Genomic DNA, 20,091 nt, shown 5'->3' with positions numbered 1-20,091 from the left:
GTCTCACCTGCTGCTCCCCTCAGCAGTGTGTCAGTAGATCTGCCTGTTATGCTCCCAACTCTGTCTCTGGTGAACCCTCTCATCCCTCCACTCTTCTTGCCTACACCCCAGTTCTTCTATGTTAAAAAATAAATAAAATCTTTTAAAAATCATATATTTGTAATTTCTCATGTTGATAATTTTAACATGTTCTGCAAACCTTAGGAGACAAGAAGTACCTTATCAGTAACCAGCACAAAGGGAAGGAGAGAGCAAAAGCTAAAGGAAGGATGAAACTTTTTATCTACAATAAGGCCAGGGAGAGAAGTGAAGGGCCTTTATGTATAAAATAGATTAGTGAAGAGTGAGGAGGAAGTGGTACAGGTCATGAAGTTCTTGTTTCCCCAAAGGATGTGCATCTTTAAAATTAACTCCTCTGACACAGGTGGCAGGGGTGGTGTGACTGATAAGAACTGGCCTAAGGCGTATATATATCCATTCTTTATGGAGTCATATTATTTTGTCTGTAGGTAAAAAAAAAGCTCTGGAGAAAACAACTGAAACACTTCCTACCATGTGTTCTGGGGAAAGTTAATCCTGTTGTGGTATATGATGAATTATTTTAATTAAAACTGAAAAGTCTCAGTACTCATTTCTTGCCAGAATGTTTTGGAATTTCGGAGCTTATCTCATTTTCTGATCATGTGGAATTGACCCTTAGCTGATAGTTCCTCTAGTCCTAATCAAACATGGTATCTATTTTTTTAAAGGTGGGGGGGGGGGAACTTCATAAAAGTTATTTTAAAGAATAATTTAGTCTTATTGTAATAATGAAGATACAGCTTGATACAGATGCATATTTGTTAAGTATTTCTAAGACATGAATCAATGCCAGACTTACCATGTCAGTCTCTTCTTTAATATACCTAGTTTGCGAAGGCTTCAGTTGCTTAGAGCTAGTAATTCACCATTTTTGAGAGTCAGCACAATGAGAATTTTATATTCATTTTTCTACTAATACTAATCTTAATAACGACTTTCAGATATGGCTGAATTCCTATATACATAGACAGATACTCATGTGACTTCTTTGCATCTAATTTTAGTGGTGAAAATAATCATGAGTTAAGATGGTTCCCAAAATAATATTTTTGGCAGAGTTAAGTAAAACTTTTGCAGCCTTTGAAGTTTTAATCTTGGATAATAACAATAACTACTGTTTATTGAAAATTCAGTGTGCCAAGTGCCTTACTTATATCTAATCCTTACAACATCCCTGCAAGGCAGGTGAGCTACTGTTACTTAATGTTCCTCTTTCACAAGTGAGAATGTTAGCATTTGTGTACATCTGAGAGGTGTAGACCTGTGCTTCTGAATCATATTCAGTGTTGTAAACCAATGTTGCCTAGACAAAAAGTAATATAGAACATTCTATATTTGTAAGTGCTGTAATATAGACCAATCACAGTCTATACGAATATCAAAGCAGAACTTAAGCTAGCACAGCATTTTTGGTCAAAAAGCTCTCAAGATAAGAATTATCCAGAAGATTTAGTTGAGAATTAGTTCATAAATGGGAATGCTTTATTGCTGTGCCTTCACATTCTGTCAGCAGATTTCAATAGTTTATACTGCAGGCATTGATTATGTGACTGATTAATGCATTATTACTATTCCAATTATGTTGGAAAAGTTAATTTCCCAAGTTGCTCAGTTTGTCTTAAAATGAGTCATTGTGTTATGTACCAGATATGATAATATGAGTGATTTATGTACAGGGGTGACAGACATTCATCACTGAAAAGATTAGCTATGAGGATAAGGAGGATGATGATGTCTGATGAGATTTGAGAGGCCCCAATGAACCATGCCTCACAGTTCACACCTTGTCTACTCATCTTGAATCAGAGCTAGTGTTGTCATGAACTTGAACCAAACAAATGCAGTAAAGAGACAGCATGCCATCTCTGGGTCTAACAAACATTTAAGAGTCTTGAAAGTGACTATACCAAGTGCCACTAAGTGACACCCTGTAGTACCACACTAGGAGAAACACATCCTAGTCACACAAAAGGACTCTCAAAGCCAGCAATAACTTAGTGCCTGTGTAAGTGAGGCCACTGGTTCTGCTCTACAGTCTACAGCCCCACCTACCTCCTTGTCAGCTTATGGACGAAGCCTGTGTGTAAATTCTAACTGCCTCCACCCTCATTGGGCCAGGAATAAACCCAGATAATACATAACAATTCACTAAATAATTCCAGTAATACATTTTTCTTTCTGATGCACACACAAGGAAATCATTTACTAAATATAAGTTGAGTATTTTCAGTTTAATGAAACATCACTAATGTATAGTTTATTTTTAAAATAACAATGAACACCTAATAATGCAAACAAATTTTATCACTGAGCTTGGTGAAGACAACCCATGATAAAACATCAAACACTCTAAGTTCTTCCAACTTACCATTTTATATTCTTTCCAACCTCTTTGGAAGTCCAGACTTCCATCTTCACGATGTTGTATGACGGTCCACCCTCCCCCATTAAGATCCATATTGCAAAATACCTGACAGACCAAGGAAAAATAAAGGCAAATGAAAAAATGGGTTTGTTTTTAAAAAATGCATCAAATATGTTTCAAAATAGAAAGGACAGGTCAACAGACAAAATAATACAAAATTACTAAGTTGAAAATTTTAACTAGACGATTTACTGGTTATTTTTCCGTTTGAGTTATTCCTGCTTAAGTTCTATCAATAATGAACAAATTACTTCTATTAACTCATCTGTTGAAAAATGTCTAAAAAATTATAAAAAGTTAAGTAAAATAGTCTGTCTTAAATGGCAGTAGACACATATTTAATTTTTAAAAAATGAGACTATAGTTTCCAAAATTACAGACTACCTTACTGCCAAAATGTTAAGAATTGGAATCTTAAAAATTTTAATTAATTGAAATAGCAATATAACAATTCAGGTTTTGTAAAAATTATTTTTAAAAAGTCACATGTTTATTATATAATTCAGTGCATATTAATTCCTATACTTAAACATTACAATAATTATTCTTGATGGTTCAATATGCACTAGAGGCAAAATTTAGTTCTCAGCATATGAAGAATACATTATTTGCTTAAATTTTCATCATGTACAATAAGAGGAGACATGACATACTGTATTCCTTCTTACTGTGACAAGCATTTCTTTCCCATGTGGAAAAGTTATCCAAATATTTCAAAGATTTATGCTTATTTCAATTACTTTAAGTATAACAGTATTTATATGGAAATTGATTCATTTCCCCCAGAGTGCACCCAAGGAGCTAAGTGTATTAGTAATGGGATTATCTTTGGAGAACAATCACTGTAATTGGTGTAGCATGAATGTGGCAGCTTGATTATTCAGGGAACTGGCTACAGGGAACAGCATTCCCCCAGCAATTGTCCATGAAAGCACTATGGAGGCTGACTGCAGGTATAGATGTGAGGCCACAGCAGCAGGCAAGCTGTGTGGGCGTAGAGCTAAACTCTGATTGAAGGAAAATGCCAAACATTTTCCTGAGGCATTAATTTAGGACCACAATTGGTTAAAGGGTATAAAGACAACAGTAAGAAACTATCACTCAGAGACCAGTTGTCCTTGCACTACCTCGGAGTGAAAGCAGCTGAGAAAGACATGCGTATTTGTGAACATTTATAATAGGCCAAGTGCTCTCCTGAGGACTTGTCCTCAATCTGACAAGTCACCCATCAGTGTGTTTTCATCATGCCTAAAACTTGACTCACCTCCAAGGTTATAAATTTGTAATCCCCCTCCCTGTCCCAAGGTTTCCTTCTCTAGGGCTCTGTTAACCCTTCTGTACCTGTGCTTTGTCCTCAGGATGACCTCTAGCTAGTCTGGCTCTCTTTGAATTCCAACTCATCATTCTCTTATTTTTCAATGAACAAGCATTTTTGGACACTGATTCTGTGTGCTACAGCTGGGGATATTATGATGAATAAAATACAGATAATGCCCTCAAAGTGCTTAAAAAATTTGATAGTAACCATTCTTGCATAATTACAAAACTAGAAGAGTCCACAGTTTTACTCCAAGATTTGAAGAATAGGGACAGTGATCTGAAGGAGAAATGAGAAAGACAGCTAATAAAATAATTAAAGTTTTGGAGATCTAGACTTTGAGGTGGTATAATCACCTGTGAGCATTAACTGATCCGTTAGAAACAATCTACTGGAAATAGACCAAAGATGAGAGCATGGATAAGAAAATAAATAAGGGAATAAGCAAAGAACTAGCCATTAACCATAGCATATGTGGTAAATACCATAAAATTTAAATGCTACATATATTCCTAACTTCATTTCACAACAAATCAATGAACTACTTATTATTATTATCTTCATATTATAGATGAAAAAAAATGAAGCAAAGAGTAGTACAGCAACTTACCAATCGTTATATTTTATAAAAGTGACTAGATCTAGGATATAAACCATGTGTCTACTTTCTTTAAAATAATATTAGGAATAACCTGCTTGAAGTAGGAGTAGATGGCATGAAGACAGACTGTTTTTAAAAGTAAAGAAAGTAACGTAAAGAGACTGCATGTGTGTATGTGTACAATAACTGTGATTTTGCATATAAGTGATAAAGTAGGACTTTACGTGTAAGTGATAAGGTACATCAAGTTTTACATAGGCTAGTATTTTTATTTGCAACCATCTCAGGACCTAGAGCAGTGTCTAGCCTACAGCAATGCTAAATGAACATTAGTTGAACAAAAAGATCCAGTAAGAAAACATAAAAGAGGAAAATTTGATGAATGGAATGTAATTAAACTGAAAATAGATCTTGATTTGGGGGAGTGACCCCGTTAATCAAATACTCCAGAGAAGTCAAGGAAAATAAATATTAAGAATGCACATACTTAAACTGAAAGTGGAATTATCAGTTATCTTGAAGTGAGACTGCAGAATCCTATGAGAATAAAACCTTGATGGCACAGTTTGAGAGCACAGTGGTGATTCAGGGTAAGTGGCCAAGTGGAATTTTAGTGGTGTAACTTAAATAAGTGAAAATATAAAAGGAATATTTGCTGAGGCTAATCTTTCTCATTTTTAAATTAAATTTTACCTTGTTTTGATTGATTAATCCAGAACGTTTTCCCCAGATTTTTGTTTCCTCACAGATACTGCCTGTAAGTTTACCAAATAGTGTTCACAAAACTATAAAGTATACTTATATAATCAGGGATAGGAATAACTATCCTATGATAAACTACATTTACCAGTATGAGTGTGTAGAGGGAACTATTCTTTAGAGTTTTTACTAGTTTTAACCTATTATGAAAAATATGGAGTGAACAAAGCCAAAATACGTAGAAGTTAATTTAGAGTCCTTATCATTAATGCTTCTTGTTAACAATATTGGCAACATTAACCTATATAAATGTTACTTTTCATTATATGTTAAATACAAATACATTTATAGATATTTAAGAAATTGTGTTTATACTAACAAAAAAAGACTATGCTACTTCTAGTTAGAAGAAAAATAAAAGCTTATGATTAAAGGAGAAAGAATGTTCAAGAAAATAGGGGTTATTTCCAGAAAGATTTGTGACATGAAAGGCCTTGAAAAGTTCACTTGCCAATACTGTGTGGTCTCTGTTATCTGGCGGTGTCCTTCCTGTAGACAAGGGCCCTGCTACAGTACTATGCCTGTTGCATTTATTGATCAGATGACTTGGGCTTAATGCTGTCCAACAAAAGACTAAACTGGCTCCTATCCCAGGCAAGGTCGAAGCTTTCAAGCATTAAATGCCTTTTAACATAATACAAAAATTTAAAGCCAAACAAAAAGGGAAATTTGATTCACATAGTTCTTATGCTTTTATGCTCCATACAAGCTGGAATGAAGATGCTTTTGGATATTAATCATTTTGCCATAACTTTACACAAAAAGGCTCAACACAATCACTAAAGTTTTTTTTCCCCAAGAATGAAGGGAATTATGAATTCAGAAATAAATTACAATATGTTACAATAAGCAGCTATGATTACTTTATTTCTTTGGATAAAACTAAGCTGGCTATCTATAGAGCATTTGGTTTAAGAGATGTATGAAGTGAAAGGAAAAATCCTATTTTGTGCTATTTGCATCAAAGTGGGAAATAAACACAAGTCATTAATAATATAAAAAGTAAACAATACATAGATGAATAATTATCATTTCCTATATGCTTGAAAAATTAAATAGTTCTATTAAATTGAGCTTTTTCCACATCACATTTGAAATATAACACTTTTCTAACATTTGCAGATATTCCTTCTTGGTAGGGAATATATCAGTCAAAGCAATAACAGCATAGTAATTCTGTACCCGAACGATTCTTACTATGCCTCAAAGGTGAATAATTTCTATTAATAGTTTTTGCAGTTACCTAAATGGTCCAATTTTATTGACTGATCATACAATTTGAATATTTTATTTTTAAAATTTATTTATTTATGCATAAAAGAACTGGGGCCCAGGGGTGAGAGGATTCCTCCAAAGAAAGTGTGGGGAGCAGAACAGACAGATCGACTGAAATACACTGCTGAGGGGAGCAGCGGGTGAGTCAGGAGAGGTCTGCTGTGCCAAGTGGGTCAGCTCCCTGGCCAGGGATGAAACTCATGCAGTATTGGATAGCTTCACAGTACTGCGCTGTAACTCCTTGTGCCACCAGGAAGACCCCATTTTTTAAAGAGATTTGGTTTGTGATGCTGATATTTGCTAGAACATCTTTTGCAGTGAGGAAAGCTTTTGCTCAGTATATCCAACCATTACTGAATTCAGGAGACAGGGTACACTGGGAGAGTGCAGTTTAGATTCTTCCCCTTGACAATTACGTGACAACTGCCAAACTAGTTTCCAAGATAATTTCCCTCACTCCTCATAGGAAACTAACAATCAGTAAGTTTGACTTACTTCTATATTCTATATATATTCTATATAGAAGTATTGTCATTAGCAAGTCATTTCTTCATTTACTTGGCACATATTCTTGAAGACCTACTATGTGCCAAAAACTATTCTGGAGCCCAGGAAACTGAATGTAAAAAGGAGCAATCTTTACCAGATAAGATTCTGGAAGTCAAAAAATTATGCAAAGTTGCTTGAGGGAATCAGGGAAGGCCTCCAAGAACATCTGTGTAGTACTCAGAGGAAACAGGGACTGAGTAGAGCAAGGAATGGAGGAAAGTCATTCCATCCTTGGAGAATGGAACACTACAAGGACAGGTAGTTCTTGTGGCTTTGAATATTTAGTTAAAAACTTTACACGCTGAAGAACAGGGATCTTCGCAAGGCTCTCCATGAATACTGCTTCAAACAAACTACACCTGCATTACTGCACATCTTCAGTTAACATTTTGATTATCCATGTCATCATTTGGCTTCACTAGTAATTTGGGCATTTTTTAATACTGTGCCCTATGCCAGTGACTAACTGATGAATGACATTCGCTAAGTATATTCTGAAGGAAGGAATGGATGCATAATTTAATGAACAGGGAGAAAGTATTCAATGTAGGTTGACAGAAAAAGGTAGCATTTTCTTACTTTGAGGTTTAATTTGTATCCTGTTCAACCTACTCTTTCAACTAGAAAGGAAAAAGCAAACCCTTTCAGATTGTGAGTTGAGATAGCATATATTTCTCCTACTAAAATAGGAGTGGTATTCTGAAGATAGCTATATGTCCCTTCTTCCCTCTCCATGGTATTTGGACTATAGATGATGTGTGCCATCTGGGTCCTAAATTCTTCCTCTGGAACTTTAAGTATATGTGACTTTGATAAGTAGCCTATACAAGGCAAGCATTTATGAGCAGAGGGACATTCCAGGAATGAGCACAGAGCAAATAGAAAACTGTGTGTGAAAGAGAGCTGAGAGATGTGGGGGCTGGGGGGCTGTCTGTACAAGAGTTTTCATCTTTTATGGACCTGGGAAACAGAGTATCTTTGGGAGAAAAGAGCTCAAGCATATATATTTTTGGTTTAACAAGCTCACAAATCAATCTGATTATTCAGCAATTCGACTAGGATCTGCTTTACATCTCGTAAACAAACACTTCTGGTTTTACCTTTTTGGGTTCTGGCATATTATTAATATAAATAGTGTAGATTCCACTTTTATTAAAACCAGCTTGATATACATCTGCACAGTCTCTAAATGGTTTCTCTTCCTCTTTTTTTCCTCCCTTTAGTAAAACTGCAAAAAAAAAATTGCAATATGTGAATAAGTACCATTAGTACCCAAATGGACTCAAATATAACTAAACAAATCTTCATTTCTTCCAAATGAATGTCAATGTGCATCATTTATTGTAAATTCAATTATAAAGACAGTACAAGGCTTGTAGATGACACATAAAATGACAAAACAGAAATTTATAGAATAATTTCTAACTGAATACTTTTTATATGTTGCTTAATTTCTTAAATCTTTTCTCTGTAACTTTTCCAGGCTATCAACTCAATAGATAAATAACTTAGTCATGAAATACCTCCAATTAGTAAAAATTATGTCAATATTTCACAAAATTTCTAAAATATTCTTCCTACACTTCATAGGAAAGTCTAAAGAGATAAAGATAACAAATCCAAACAAAAATATAGTTTGGAGGCTTAAAATGATAAAAAGGAGCTATTGTGGTTTTTTTTTTTTTCTGTGACTTTAGACTGAAGAGAGAAGGAAACAAAACTTTTTTTTTTTTAATTTAATGTCCTGAAATTAAAGTATCAGCCATAGGACACACAAATATAAGAAGAAAAATCAATGAGAGTTGATATTAAGTAAAATTGATGAAGAATTCAACATAGACAAAGTCAAGTAAAAAAGAACATATAACTACTAGAACTTCACTTATTCCCTAAGCTTGATCCATAATTTAGTTTTAATGCTATCAAAACATAAAATGACTCAAATTAGTAGTCATCAGCTGAAGATACAGACTGAATATTTATAAAATATTTTAAGATTTAGTATTTTCTAGTGGATAAGTATCAATTTAGTATTTAGATTTATTAACCTTTTTCTAGGAGTTAAGATTAAGAGAAGTGAAGGAATTATGCTAAGCAAAATAAGCCAGAAAATGAAAGATAAATACTACATGGTACCATTTACACATGTAATATAGAGAAGCAAAGGGTCAGATAAAGTCAAACTTAAAAACTAAACCTGGAAAGCTGACCACAGAACAAAGGCTTCCAGAGAGGGAAGATGAGGGACAGTACAGTGGATGTTGGTGGTGGGTGTTCTGTGACTCCTCCTGAGGGGGAAGATCTTGTACTTCCAAAATACTAACAATGATGTAAACCAATGGTACCTCATTGCAAAATTTAAACAAAACAAACAAGCAAACAGGATTATGAGATATGACAGCAGGCAGACAGTGCTTTCTTGTTCAAGGATTACTTTGCATCCTCTTCAGGCAGCCAGCTCAGTTATAGACAAATATAAAAAAGCAAAAAAGCAAACTATTTCAAGGTTATGAATTCAGATCAAGTAACAGGACAGTGTTTTCCCATACAAATAAATACCTGCTTTCAAACACTTTGAGTCAGAATAATATCAAAGGTAAAATATAAATCAATGTTTTTAACTTCATTTTAAACACACTAACAATCTAAAATACAAGTATCATTTGAATTTAAGATGCGTGACATTACCAATTTATAGGTAATTGAAAATAAATAGTAAAAAACTTGTGCAAAGAATGTCTACCTCAATATAAATATTTCAAGTATTCAAAAATAATTGCTTTAAGGAAAGTAAAATGTCCAAGTTAGTACTGTAATAACAAAAATATAGAATTAAACCTTTAGTCACATAGTGGTTAAGTGCATAAATCACATCTACACTAATGGTCTTGACTACTCTTAATTATACTAAAAACCACCATCACAGTTGCAATATCAACACAAATTAACAAAACAGAAGGTAAGTAATTGGGTTTGTATAATAATGTAGCAGTATTGAGTAGAATGTATACAAATAGCAATGTAAAAATGGATACCTAAAAGTTGACTCTAAATCCCTCCATAATGGAACTGAGAGTGGCAATAAATTACATAAAGGTATCGCTTTAAAAAAACATGAATGCATTTCATTTGTACTTGTTTGTTTGAAGTGAATGGACAGTCACTTGTCCTAAACAAAACCTCCCCAAAGTCTAACTGCTTGCTTGCTCTTCTTTTGAAAAACTGAAAATGACCAAACTGTTTGCAATAAAAGAGAATGCAGAAAATAACTAAATAAAATTTATTAACAACACAGGAAGATGTGGTCAATAGGAATTCAATGGTAAGCCTATGTTTCTTTTTCTGGGTGAGAGATAGACAAAGTCATTTATCTAAGGAGAAACACTTTTCTTGTTGAATATTCCACTTCCTGCTCCCCCTTATTAAGTTGTATAAAGAGAATACATTCCTCCCACTTCTCTGACACCCACCTCCCCAACTCTTTTCCTTTTCAGGAAGATGTGGGGGAGTGGCAATTGTGTGGGAAGAAAGAAGCGATTTCAAGTACATTTACAGAGAGATAACAACAAAGTTGGGTATTATCTTACTTTTCTGGAAAATAATTGTATAAAAATAATATCCAAACCATTAAGTTTTAAAATTGGAAACATGTTTGAGGATTGTACCATAAAAGGTACAATTATGGTTAGACTCTTAATTTGTGGTCATATAAATCATATCATAAAGCCATGACATCATATATGATGTAATATTTCATTTTGTTAAAACAATCAGGTATTAAAAAATTAAACCACCTTTATCTAGAAGTACTCATCCTTTTCAGAAATACGATGCTGTTTGTTTTTGTAAACATGCCTGAAAGTTTTATCTAGGCTACATTTTAGGGTATTCAAACACTTAAAATCAATTTAAAAGCTTTCTTCTCAGCTTATCCTTTGATACTGTACTGTAGATTTGAAAGTCTTTTCATTTCTGTTAGGGGAGACTGATATTCAAAGTTTGTTTTTTCAATCTGAAATGGGGCAGCTGTACATACATAGCCTTCAGGCAAGTGTGTGAATTACATAATAGAGAGCAGCGTGACTGAACTATACAGTAAGTACTCAGGCAGAATAGTTATTGTTATGGCAATAAAACTATTATTAATAGCAACATTCTGTCAATTATTTTTCTTATGGAATAGGGCACTAGCAGGCTGAGGGAGGCTTGCCAGTCCAGTCAATGGGGTGATGAATGCTGCCTTTTTCCCACTCTCAACTCTAAATATTGAGACTGACTAAACGCAGAGCATTTGCAATTGACTAGTTACATTTACAAATACACTGAATTGGCTTTAGATCATCAAATTGGTTAATTGGCTAATTTTATTCTGACTACATCAGATTATTTCATTTGAGTTTTAAGAATGTCATCTAATCTTACTGTGTATTATAACTCTTATCTGATTAAGGCTTAAAAGTTATTTAAGATGAAATGGTATATGTCATCTACCTATATCAATAGGTTGACTACACAGGTTTTAGCTTATGACTTAAGTGACTATTTTCTTCATTAAGATTGGAAAATTCTGAGATTCAATTTTATGATTGCATAATATAAAGCCGGAAAAAGTAAACATTTTAAAAGAAAGACAATAACAAGGATGGATTTACTGAGCTTCACAAGTCTTACAACTAAGGATGAATTTTCTAGGACATCTTAAGATTCAAGAAAATGACTGCAGGAAAGTATGGTAAGTTCAATTGACAAATATGGAAAATCTGTTAGAAGAGTATAAAAGAAGCATCAACTATGCAGATCTAAGAGAAAAGAATTGATATCTGATATTTTAGATCATGAACTAAAAAAAAATTTATCTTTACATCTAAAACTCCCTTCTTTTGACAACATTCTCTTATCTTTTCATAATTTACCTTTTTTTTTTACTCTTTATTTTTATTTATTATTTTTTAAGATTTATTTATTTGTGCATACAGAATTGGGGTACAAACCAGAGGTGCAGAGGCAGTGAGAGAATTCACCAGAGACACAGTGGGAAGTAGAACAGGCTGACTGACAAAGTACACTGCTGAGAGGAGCAGCGGGTGGGTCAGGAGAAGTCTGCCCCGCCATGTGGGTCATCTCTGGGGAAGGTGTGGATCAAACTCATGTGGAAGAGGCTTTAGCTTCTTAGGGCTGTGCTTTAATCTGCTGCACCAGCAGGGAGGGCCTTTTTTTTTTTTTTTTTTTTAACTCTTAATGATTTGTCTTTACTTTAATTGAAAGGCTAGATCCTAATTATTATTAGCCCCTTCCAGTCTTTCCTTTATTTCTTTATAGCTTTGGTTTGAATTAGGCATTAATATAGAACTGTTCAGATGGAATTAATGCTACTCTCCATCCTGTTACCCACTAACTATTCACTTGTGTTTGTAACATTCTCACTCTAAATTTTTTATTGCAAACACTGAAGTGAGACTATTTAATCCCATCCAAATGCATTTTGTAAACTCAGCTGTGTTCTCCATGTTGCTCAGCTGAACCTGGGATCATTTTTAAAAGACTTTCTATTACATTTCCTGTACAGTGTATTTTATTTTATTTTATGTTTTTTCAATACTAGGTCTTACTCTTAATTGTTCTCACACTTTTTATGTGACCTTGCTTTATAGTTCACTATGAAGATCAAAATAATTTGATACATCTTCTCAACCGTCTTACTCTACCAACATGTTTTTGCTTACCTTTTCCCCAACCATTTGTGTTGAGTTCTCTTACTCCCTTTCTACTTCTCAATTTTTTTCCTGTCATCTTCACTAAATTCTCTTTCTCTCCTCACCTTCCATTTAGATGTTCACCAACATTCCTTTCTCGTATCTCTATTCCTTATGCATTGCTCTCTCTCTCTCTTTTTATTTTTTAACTATTATGACATCAAATATCTATACAGTAGGTTTCTAGGACATAAGCTTATTTTGACACTTTTCCACTTGACCATCAGATTCTTATTTCTACTTATTTGTTCAAGGAACTTAACAGTCCACTGTTCCTTTAGTGTTAGTCTTTCCTTCCAAACCCTGTGTTTTTTTCTTTTTCTTACTGCTTTTGCAATCCTCCCTCAGTTATCATTAAGAGAACCCACATGTATGACAAATACACTGAAGCTCTTTAGTTGGCCTCCCAATTAAAGAGCTTGCCTCCTTTTTGTTTAATCCATCTTATATTAATTAATTCAACAAATATTGATTGAACATTTTCTATTTGCATGCCTTTTATTTAATAGAAGTACAGACATAAGAAATCTCCAATCTGCCATTAATGTAATCACTTTCTTATGGAGACTTACATTCATCTCTAATGATGTCTATATTTACCATACATCTGCATCTGTATCTATATCTAACTCTATGTATATCTCAAGATAGCCATATCCATGATTAGCATCTTCCATGATGTGATAGGTGAAAATGTAAGTCAAGCTCACTTATGAAAAACAATTTATTGAATCTTATTTAGTAGTCTAGGATAGAGCCTGAGGCAAAACATGATCAGTTTTACACACAATGTGACCAGGACTTGGTTTCTTTATCCTATCTTCTTCTTGACGCACTTATTGTTGACTCTATTTGGTCACAGTGGCAAGGAATAGTTGTAGTTAATAGCACCAAAGAAAAATTACAATAAATAAATACATATAATTGCCAGATTTAGGTATGTATGCGCATATAAGGAATATACAGGGAGAATATACTCTGTCTGGGAGGGAGACTTGGAGTGGTTGTCCAAAAGACTTAACATCTGACAGAAAAAAAGCATGAAAAAACTTATCCAAAATAAGTTTTAAGAGACTGGGATAGCCACCCACATCCATATCAGTGAATAAATCTAAAAAGTCTAAGGAAGGAATCATTATTCATTCTTTTCATTTAGTCTTATCTGTAAATCTTCTAGATCTAAATGAAAAGAATGGGGACAAAGCAGGTGCATGTCTTTCACCAATTAACATTCAGTCATTAAGCAACCTGATGCCCTGACTACAGCGGCTCTTAACTTAACTTTATCCAAATCATCCTTCATTTGTTCAGCCAATTTCAATTCAGAGGACATATCTGCCACTAGATTGACTTTAGTTAAGAACTATGAAAGCTGAGGGAGAGGGTCACTTCACTTCAGATGAACCTTCAAGGGAAAACTTCCTGGAATGTGGACTTGGTAATTCTGAGTCTCAACAAACCTGCTAGAGAACACAGAAGGCAATTAGCCTTCCTACCAGACAATGTAAAAAACCAAAGCCCTTGATCCTACTCATTTCCAAATAAGTTGCTATAAAGGGATCCGTTTCTTAAACATTCTTTTAAAATCTTAGATGTGGCTAATGGCCCATATTTCTCCAGTATGTAGCAAATAGCAGAATGGAAGTGAATTAAGTTATTGGTTTAAAGATAACCTTGGTAGTACTTTTTTGACCATCTTCATTAGGGAGATCAGATTACTACAAATTGGCCCTTAATCTGTGATTTTTGATGCAACAAGGTGACTGAAATTAAGTCAGCATACAGTTAAGTAAAATGGCATATTTGACAAGGTACAAAGAAGCAAATGGCTTACTAGATTCTATAATTGTCAGCCAGTCTCATGGAAAGTGGGAGTCTCATGGAAAGACTATTTGAAGATACTCAATTTATTTGAAGGGACTTCTAAAGTGGAAGATTGTAAGTAATACCTTGCATGTCAGGGTGTGGATAAAAACAGAAGATTTACATATTCAATATATTCAATATTTTAATATTTTGTGAGTGGGTATGAAGATGAGACTAAGAATAATTACATAAATTCATATCATATATATGTAGCTATAAAAATACAAGAGTTTTCATAGTTCTAAATTTAAAATCTAAAGTTGATTTCATCTAAGACATGCATGTTATAATACATATGCATTTAAATATCTATGGGCTGATAACTCAGCATGACATTTTATGACCCACAAAAATGGCAACTGCATGTAGTTTAAGCTAATAATACACACATGTGCACATAATCTACACTTTTATGTAAACATATAAACATATATAGTCTATTTGCAAATACTTTAAATCTGACTTATTGGTTAAGTAATACAAACTTCTTTTTTTTTAAAAGTACACTAATATTTTCCCAACCATCTCCCTAATAATCCTGATAAAAGGAACACTTGTACATCATTTTACTTGCTGCATTATTTCAATTAAAATTTTTAACTGAATAATGCTTTATTCTCATTTAAGTTCATCAGGTAGATATATTTTATAGATAATTTGTAAAATAATAACTATGTACCATCTTCTTGGTAGAGCTATGAATCAATTAACCCAATGAACACTTACTGTGTACATAAGTCTAAATTTTGGGTGTCAAGTATATTTCATATGGCTTATTTCATTTAATCCTCATAAATAGCCTATAAAATAGGTTTATCAAATACTGTTCTATATATGAGGAAATAGGGTGGAGATGTCATCTAATTTCACCAAAACTTAAAATTAGTGGCACTTTTTAATGATAAAGCTGAGTATCTTAACTGCTTCTTACTGACTGCCAAAGAGAAGACAAATCCAAATAGATCTCCAGTGAGTCATCTGTCAGAATCCCCAGCAATACATATCTCTGATGATAAGGTCACACCCAGGATCTTGGGTGAATCCGGACAGGTCTTAAGTCTTACTGGGTACAGGCTCCTCTTGTGGAAGCAGGAAGTATGGAACAGTGACAGAATGCAGAAATGACAAGAAAGAAAAAATGTTGAGAAGAGGATAGAAGACAGTCACAGTTAGTAGTGATAAGGGAACTCACAGTAGAAATGTGAAATAGTTATGGCCCACAACTTCAAACGCTAACAGGAGATTGGAAGTAAGAAGTCACTCAGTAGCCATACTTGATTTTATAATATCTACGCAAAAAAGTCATGTTGACTAAAATTTATCCCCATTTCCATGTTATTCTCATAAGTGTAATTATTTGATCTCCCAGCCTAGGGACTATTTTACAGAAGCTACAAATTTAGAGAAAGAACAGTGGTTGAGAATGGGTATAAGCATATGTAGGTTTGCGTTTGCTTTCATTTTCTAAAATCAAGCATGAGAAAAAAAAATTAACACAAGAAAAAAAGAATATATATTTTTAAATGGGAAGCAAAAAATAAGAAACAATAATAGCTTGGCAATATATAAAATGAAGATTATTTTCCCATGGGCATTATGGTGTTATGATGCAAATTAAGGCATGCTTATAGTAATGATTCAATTATTCTTTAAAGTTAAATTTTGTTCATTCTTCTCTTAAAAAAGGGAGAGAAGCTGGTTGAACATCTATCAGCATAATATATAATTTTCTTAAAATTTTACTACTTAAAGAGATATTATTTAATTACCTAGAAAATATATTACCCATGATAACTGTAGGTTTGTGCCTTTTAAATACTGAAGATCTATGCAGACAGTATATAAACTGCTAAATCAACATGAATGTACAAAGTACCCAAGTTATGCGTGTATTACCAGTTTTATGGTACATATTTTTAGAGTAGAAAAATCAACCATTAAGTAATTCTGTATAATCCTACTTGATTCAAGTATTTAATTTCTTAATGCCCCTCTTACGTGAAGTGACTCATATATATCTGGATGTTTATGTAATAGGTACCACACTTAAGGAACCAAGAATGAAATAAAAAACTGACTAAAAGTTGACAATGGACTTTAACACAACCCTACTTGGTTGATTGATTTTTGTAAAATTAATTTCTGCGTTTTTCCTTTGGGCACACTGATGGGCAGATATGTAAGTTATATGACCCTGGCCATCTGTTCAGGATGTCTCATTACATTAACAAAGATTTTCAGGTGTTTCATGTGTGTTAATTCCCAAAGTAATGTTTTGGGCCTGACTTGAATATATTGACTTTGAGAACAACATTGCCACGCACTTGGGAAAGCTTAAAGGGCAATTTTTGTGCTCCATTACAGGTACACAAATAATTGTTTTCAGCAAAAGTCATTAAAAGTGGAATGAAAGGCCTTGGGCAATGCTATAAACATAGAAAGCAGTTACCAGATGCTTTTGGAAATTGAACAAAAACAAAAACCAAACAAACAAACAAACAAAACTTATTTCACTTTGAAGTTTTATGTAAAGGTTGACTGTCACCATAGGTAAGTCACTTAGATTCTCACTCTTAATAGTGAAAGAGCAGTACTTGAATACAGGTGGTGTTCTACTCTGAGCTTCAGGTGCTTCAGTCATTAAGAGTGATACAAAAGTAATAGAAAATGAGGAATGACTCATAGGAGTCAGTTGTTTAGGACACCAGGGAAATCCTAAGGTGTGAGTACTTCAACGTTTAGCAACTTGGCTATAGCTCTAGGACTAGAACTTAATGTCCTGTTCCCTGCTCCTTCTAGACCCTTTTGCTTGCCCTCTAGCTGGCATGTGCCATAGCTGCTTCCAGACACTGGTGGGGAGGCAATCTCAACTTGAGTTCTAGTTCTACAAACATGAATTAACTTTACTATGGCTGAGATTTGACTTATTGGTCCACATATAGATTCGTTCATGAGGCAAAGCCTTCCATTTAGTACCAGATAACTGTTTAAAGTTCAAAGTTCATACTCACTGTCTCATGAAATTCACACTGGTTGTGAAATGGAAGTCACATCTAAAAAATAACTGGGTTGGTGCAAAAATATGATGCATGCACAAAAGAGGTTTGATTTAATTTAAATTATATTTAATAATTTAGCTTCATCATACTTCATTAAAAATGTAGGTTATTCTTGGTAGGGCATTTATTAACACAATGCCTTATAGAAGATGGGGTCATTCAGGAAGTGAACACCCAGGAAGTAGTAGGACATGACTGCAGTATTCTTAAGAATTAGTTATGATGTTTGTATTCTTTAATGATGGACTCCCAATACAAGATATATTTTTGTTGTATTAATAGTTTTAAAGCTTCTTTGCCACTGACTTTTTTAAAAAAAAAATCCTATGTAAGTTATCAATATATCATTTGTATGTATTTAAGCCGAACTGTATAGTTTCAACATTTCTCAAGGAAATGTAGAAAGCACAAGGAATTTCATGAGGTTTTGCACTCTGTGGTCGATGTAATGCATGCATACAGAATACTGTTCATAAAATGGTTTTTCTTATTTTATGTAAAATTATAGGTGTTTTCGCGCTAAGTACAGAAAGCTCATCTATAACTTGTGTCCACTGTTCCATTACATCTCTAGAGTTAGAAAATATCCATTGAATTTGACGTGGATATGGATGAATACAAGAGATGACTGAGTTGAAATTATATTCAAAATATTTTTGTGCTTTTTGCTTTAACTAACCAGGCCATGAAAATACAAGGAAAAAAAAAAAAAGAGTTAGATCATAGCAACTGCTGGAAAAGAAAGGCAACACTTTTTGTACGTGGCCTCCCAACCTGGTTACTCCTGGGCTCAGCTGGAACTAGGATATATCTATAACAATCAAGTTTCTAAAGCAGAAACTCTAACTCCAAAAAAAAGAAAAAGAAAAAAATTAACCACAAAATTTCAAATTTCCCCAAAAGATGTGGTTTAGAAATAGTTCATGAGAGAGGTCAAGAATTGTATTATTTTTTATGTTATCATTAGCTTGGCTATCTGCTATCCACACAATTCTTTTTACAGAAATTACAACTTTTCAAAAGACAGATAACATGCTCCATCAAAAAAGGAGAAATATGCCATTTCTAAAAATAAACAGTCCCTTTCCCCTTAAACCATTGGGTTTTATGAAGGGAAGTGCTAGAAAGTGTGGTTCATTTTAAGGAAATTGTAAATGTTTGACATATAATTTTCTGTCAAGATAAAGCATTTCCCTCATTAAATGGGAACAAGTGCTCACTGCAATGTTCAGCAGATGACTGGTTGGATTTTTCTTTCTCCTTCAACCTAATATTAAATTGTGCATTACAAGTAGTCAACAAAGAATCAAATATTTCAATCAGTCAATGAAAATTATATTTTCTATTTTTACCAATGTTTATATGAGTGACATTCAGAAAGTTTAATTTCCTCCCATAGCACATGATGCTCTTAGTCATTCTTAACTCAAGGGACTTTCAGGAGTTCAAACTATCTTACCCCTTGACTGAATGATTTACTTCACAACTCAATAGACACTGCACAGGAGGTAAATTCCTTTCAGATGGTAGAATTATTCTGAGAACAGAGCCAAATGTCTCCTCAGCACTGGGAAGGAAGCAAATGCCTCATTTCCCCTTTTCAGAAGAGCAGAGGACTGAAAATAATGATCAAACGTTCCATGCCACTGCAATCAGCCTCTGGGAAAGACACTTTAAACCAAATAATTTAAATCACTTAAAAATTTGCAATATCAGTCATTATGTCTTTCAGATGATGTGAAAGAATTTGTGAAAATGAACTTCACAAAAGCTCCTTATGAGTTGAAATTTGATCTTTACATTAGAAAACAAAGTATATAAACATATTGATATATTTTGATTTTTTTTTTTCCTTTCTAGTCTGTGTTCCTCCTAACACAAAACTGTAACTTCTCCCTTGATATTTAAGTTTCTTGCATGGGTGTAGAAAGTACGTTCTGCTTTTACTTTCCCTTACTCATGTCAAACTTCACCCTCCATAATGAAGCCATGTACTTAAACTAACTCTCCCTACAGATAGTCATATTCCAGGTTCAAAATTTACTTTTCATTCTGTTTTTTCAAAATTGGAATTTTCTGTTTCTTTGCCATTAAAAATAAGACTATCGGCCCTCCCTGGTGGCGCAGTGGGTTAAAGCACAGCACTGAGAAGCTAAAGCTACTTCTGCATGAGTTCAATTCCCACCTGCCCCGGAGGTGATCGCATGGTGCGGCAGACCTCTCCTGACCCGCCCGCTGTTCCCCTCAGCAGTGTACTTTGCCAATCTGCCTGTTCTGCTCCCCTCTCTGTCTCTGGTGAATCCTCTCACCATCCTCATCTCTGGCCTGTACCCCAGTTCCATATGAATAAATAAATAAATCTTAAAAAAGAAAAAATAAGACTATAATAATGATCCTTTTCATAA

The 20,091-nt window shown here is 33.9% G+C and overlaps 1 protein-coding gene across 3 annotated transcripts in view; it reads right to left on the bottom strand.

The window, feature by feature from the left end:
- The window catches only part of ANGPT1 (angiopoietin 1), a 215,714-nt gene that overhangs the window by 41,182 nt on the left and 154,441 nt on the right, over positions 1 to 20,091 (bottom strand). The window contains exons 6-8 of one of the 3 annotated variants that reach the window (XM_012722818.1): positions 18,927 to 18,939; positions 8,109 to 8,221; positions 2,450 to 2,551 (exon numbers count right to left, since the gene is read on the bottom strand). In XM_012722818.1, the coding sequence (XP_012578272.1) occupies positions 2,450 to 2,551; positions 8,109 to 8,221; positions 18,927 to 18,939 (228 nt within the window). Of the gene's footprint in view, positions 1 to 2,449; positions 2,552 to 8,108; positions 8,237 to 18,926; positions 18,940 to 20,091 lie in introns of all 3 variants that reach the window. The other 2 variants (XM_004679655.2, XM_012722817.1) reach the window with 2 other exon arrangements.

The sequence above is a fragment of the Condylura cristata genome, unplaced genomic scaffold (assembly GCF_000260355.1).
Source record: "Condylura cristata isolate star-nosed mole 26May11 unplaced genomic scaffold, ConCri1.0 scaffold00009, whole genome shotgun sequence".
Taxonomy (NCBI): Eukaryota; Metazoa; Chordata; class Mammalia; order Eulipotyphla; family Talpidae; genus Condylura; species Condylura cristata.
This window is presented reverse-complemented; position numbering and strand designations above follow the sequence as displayed.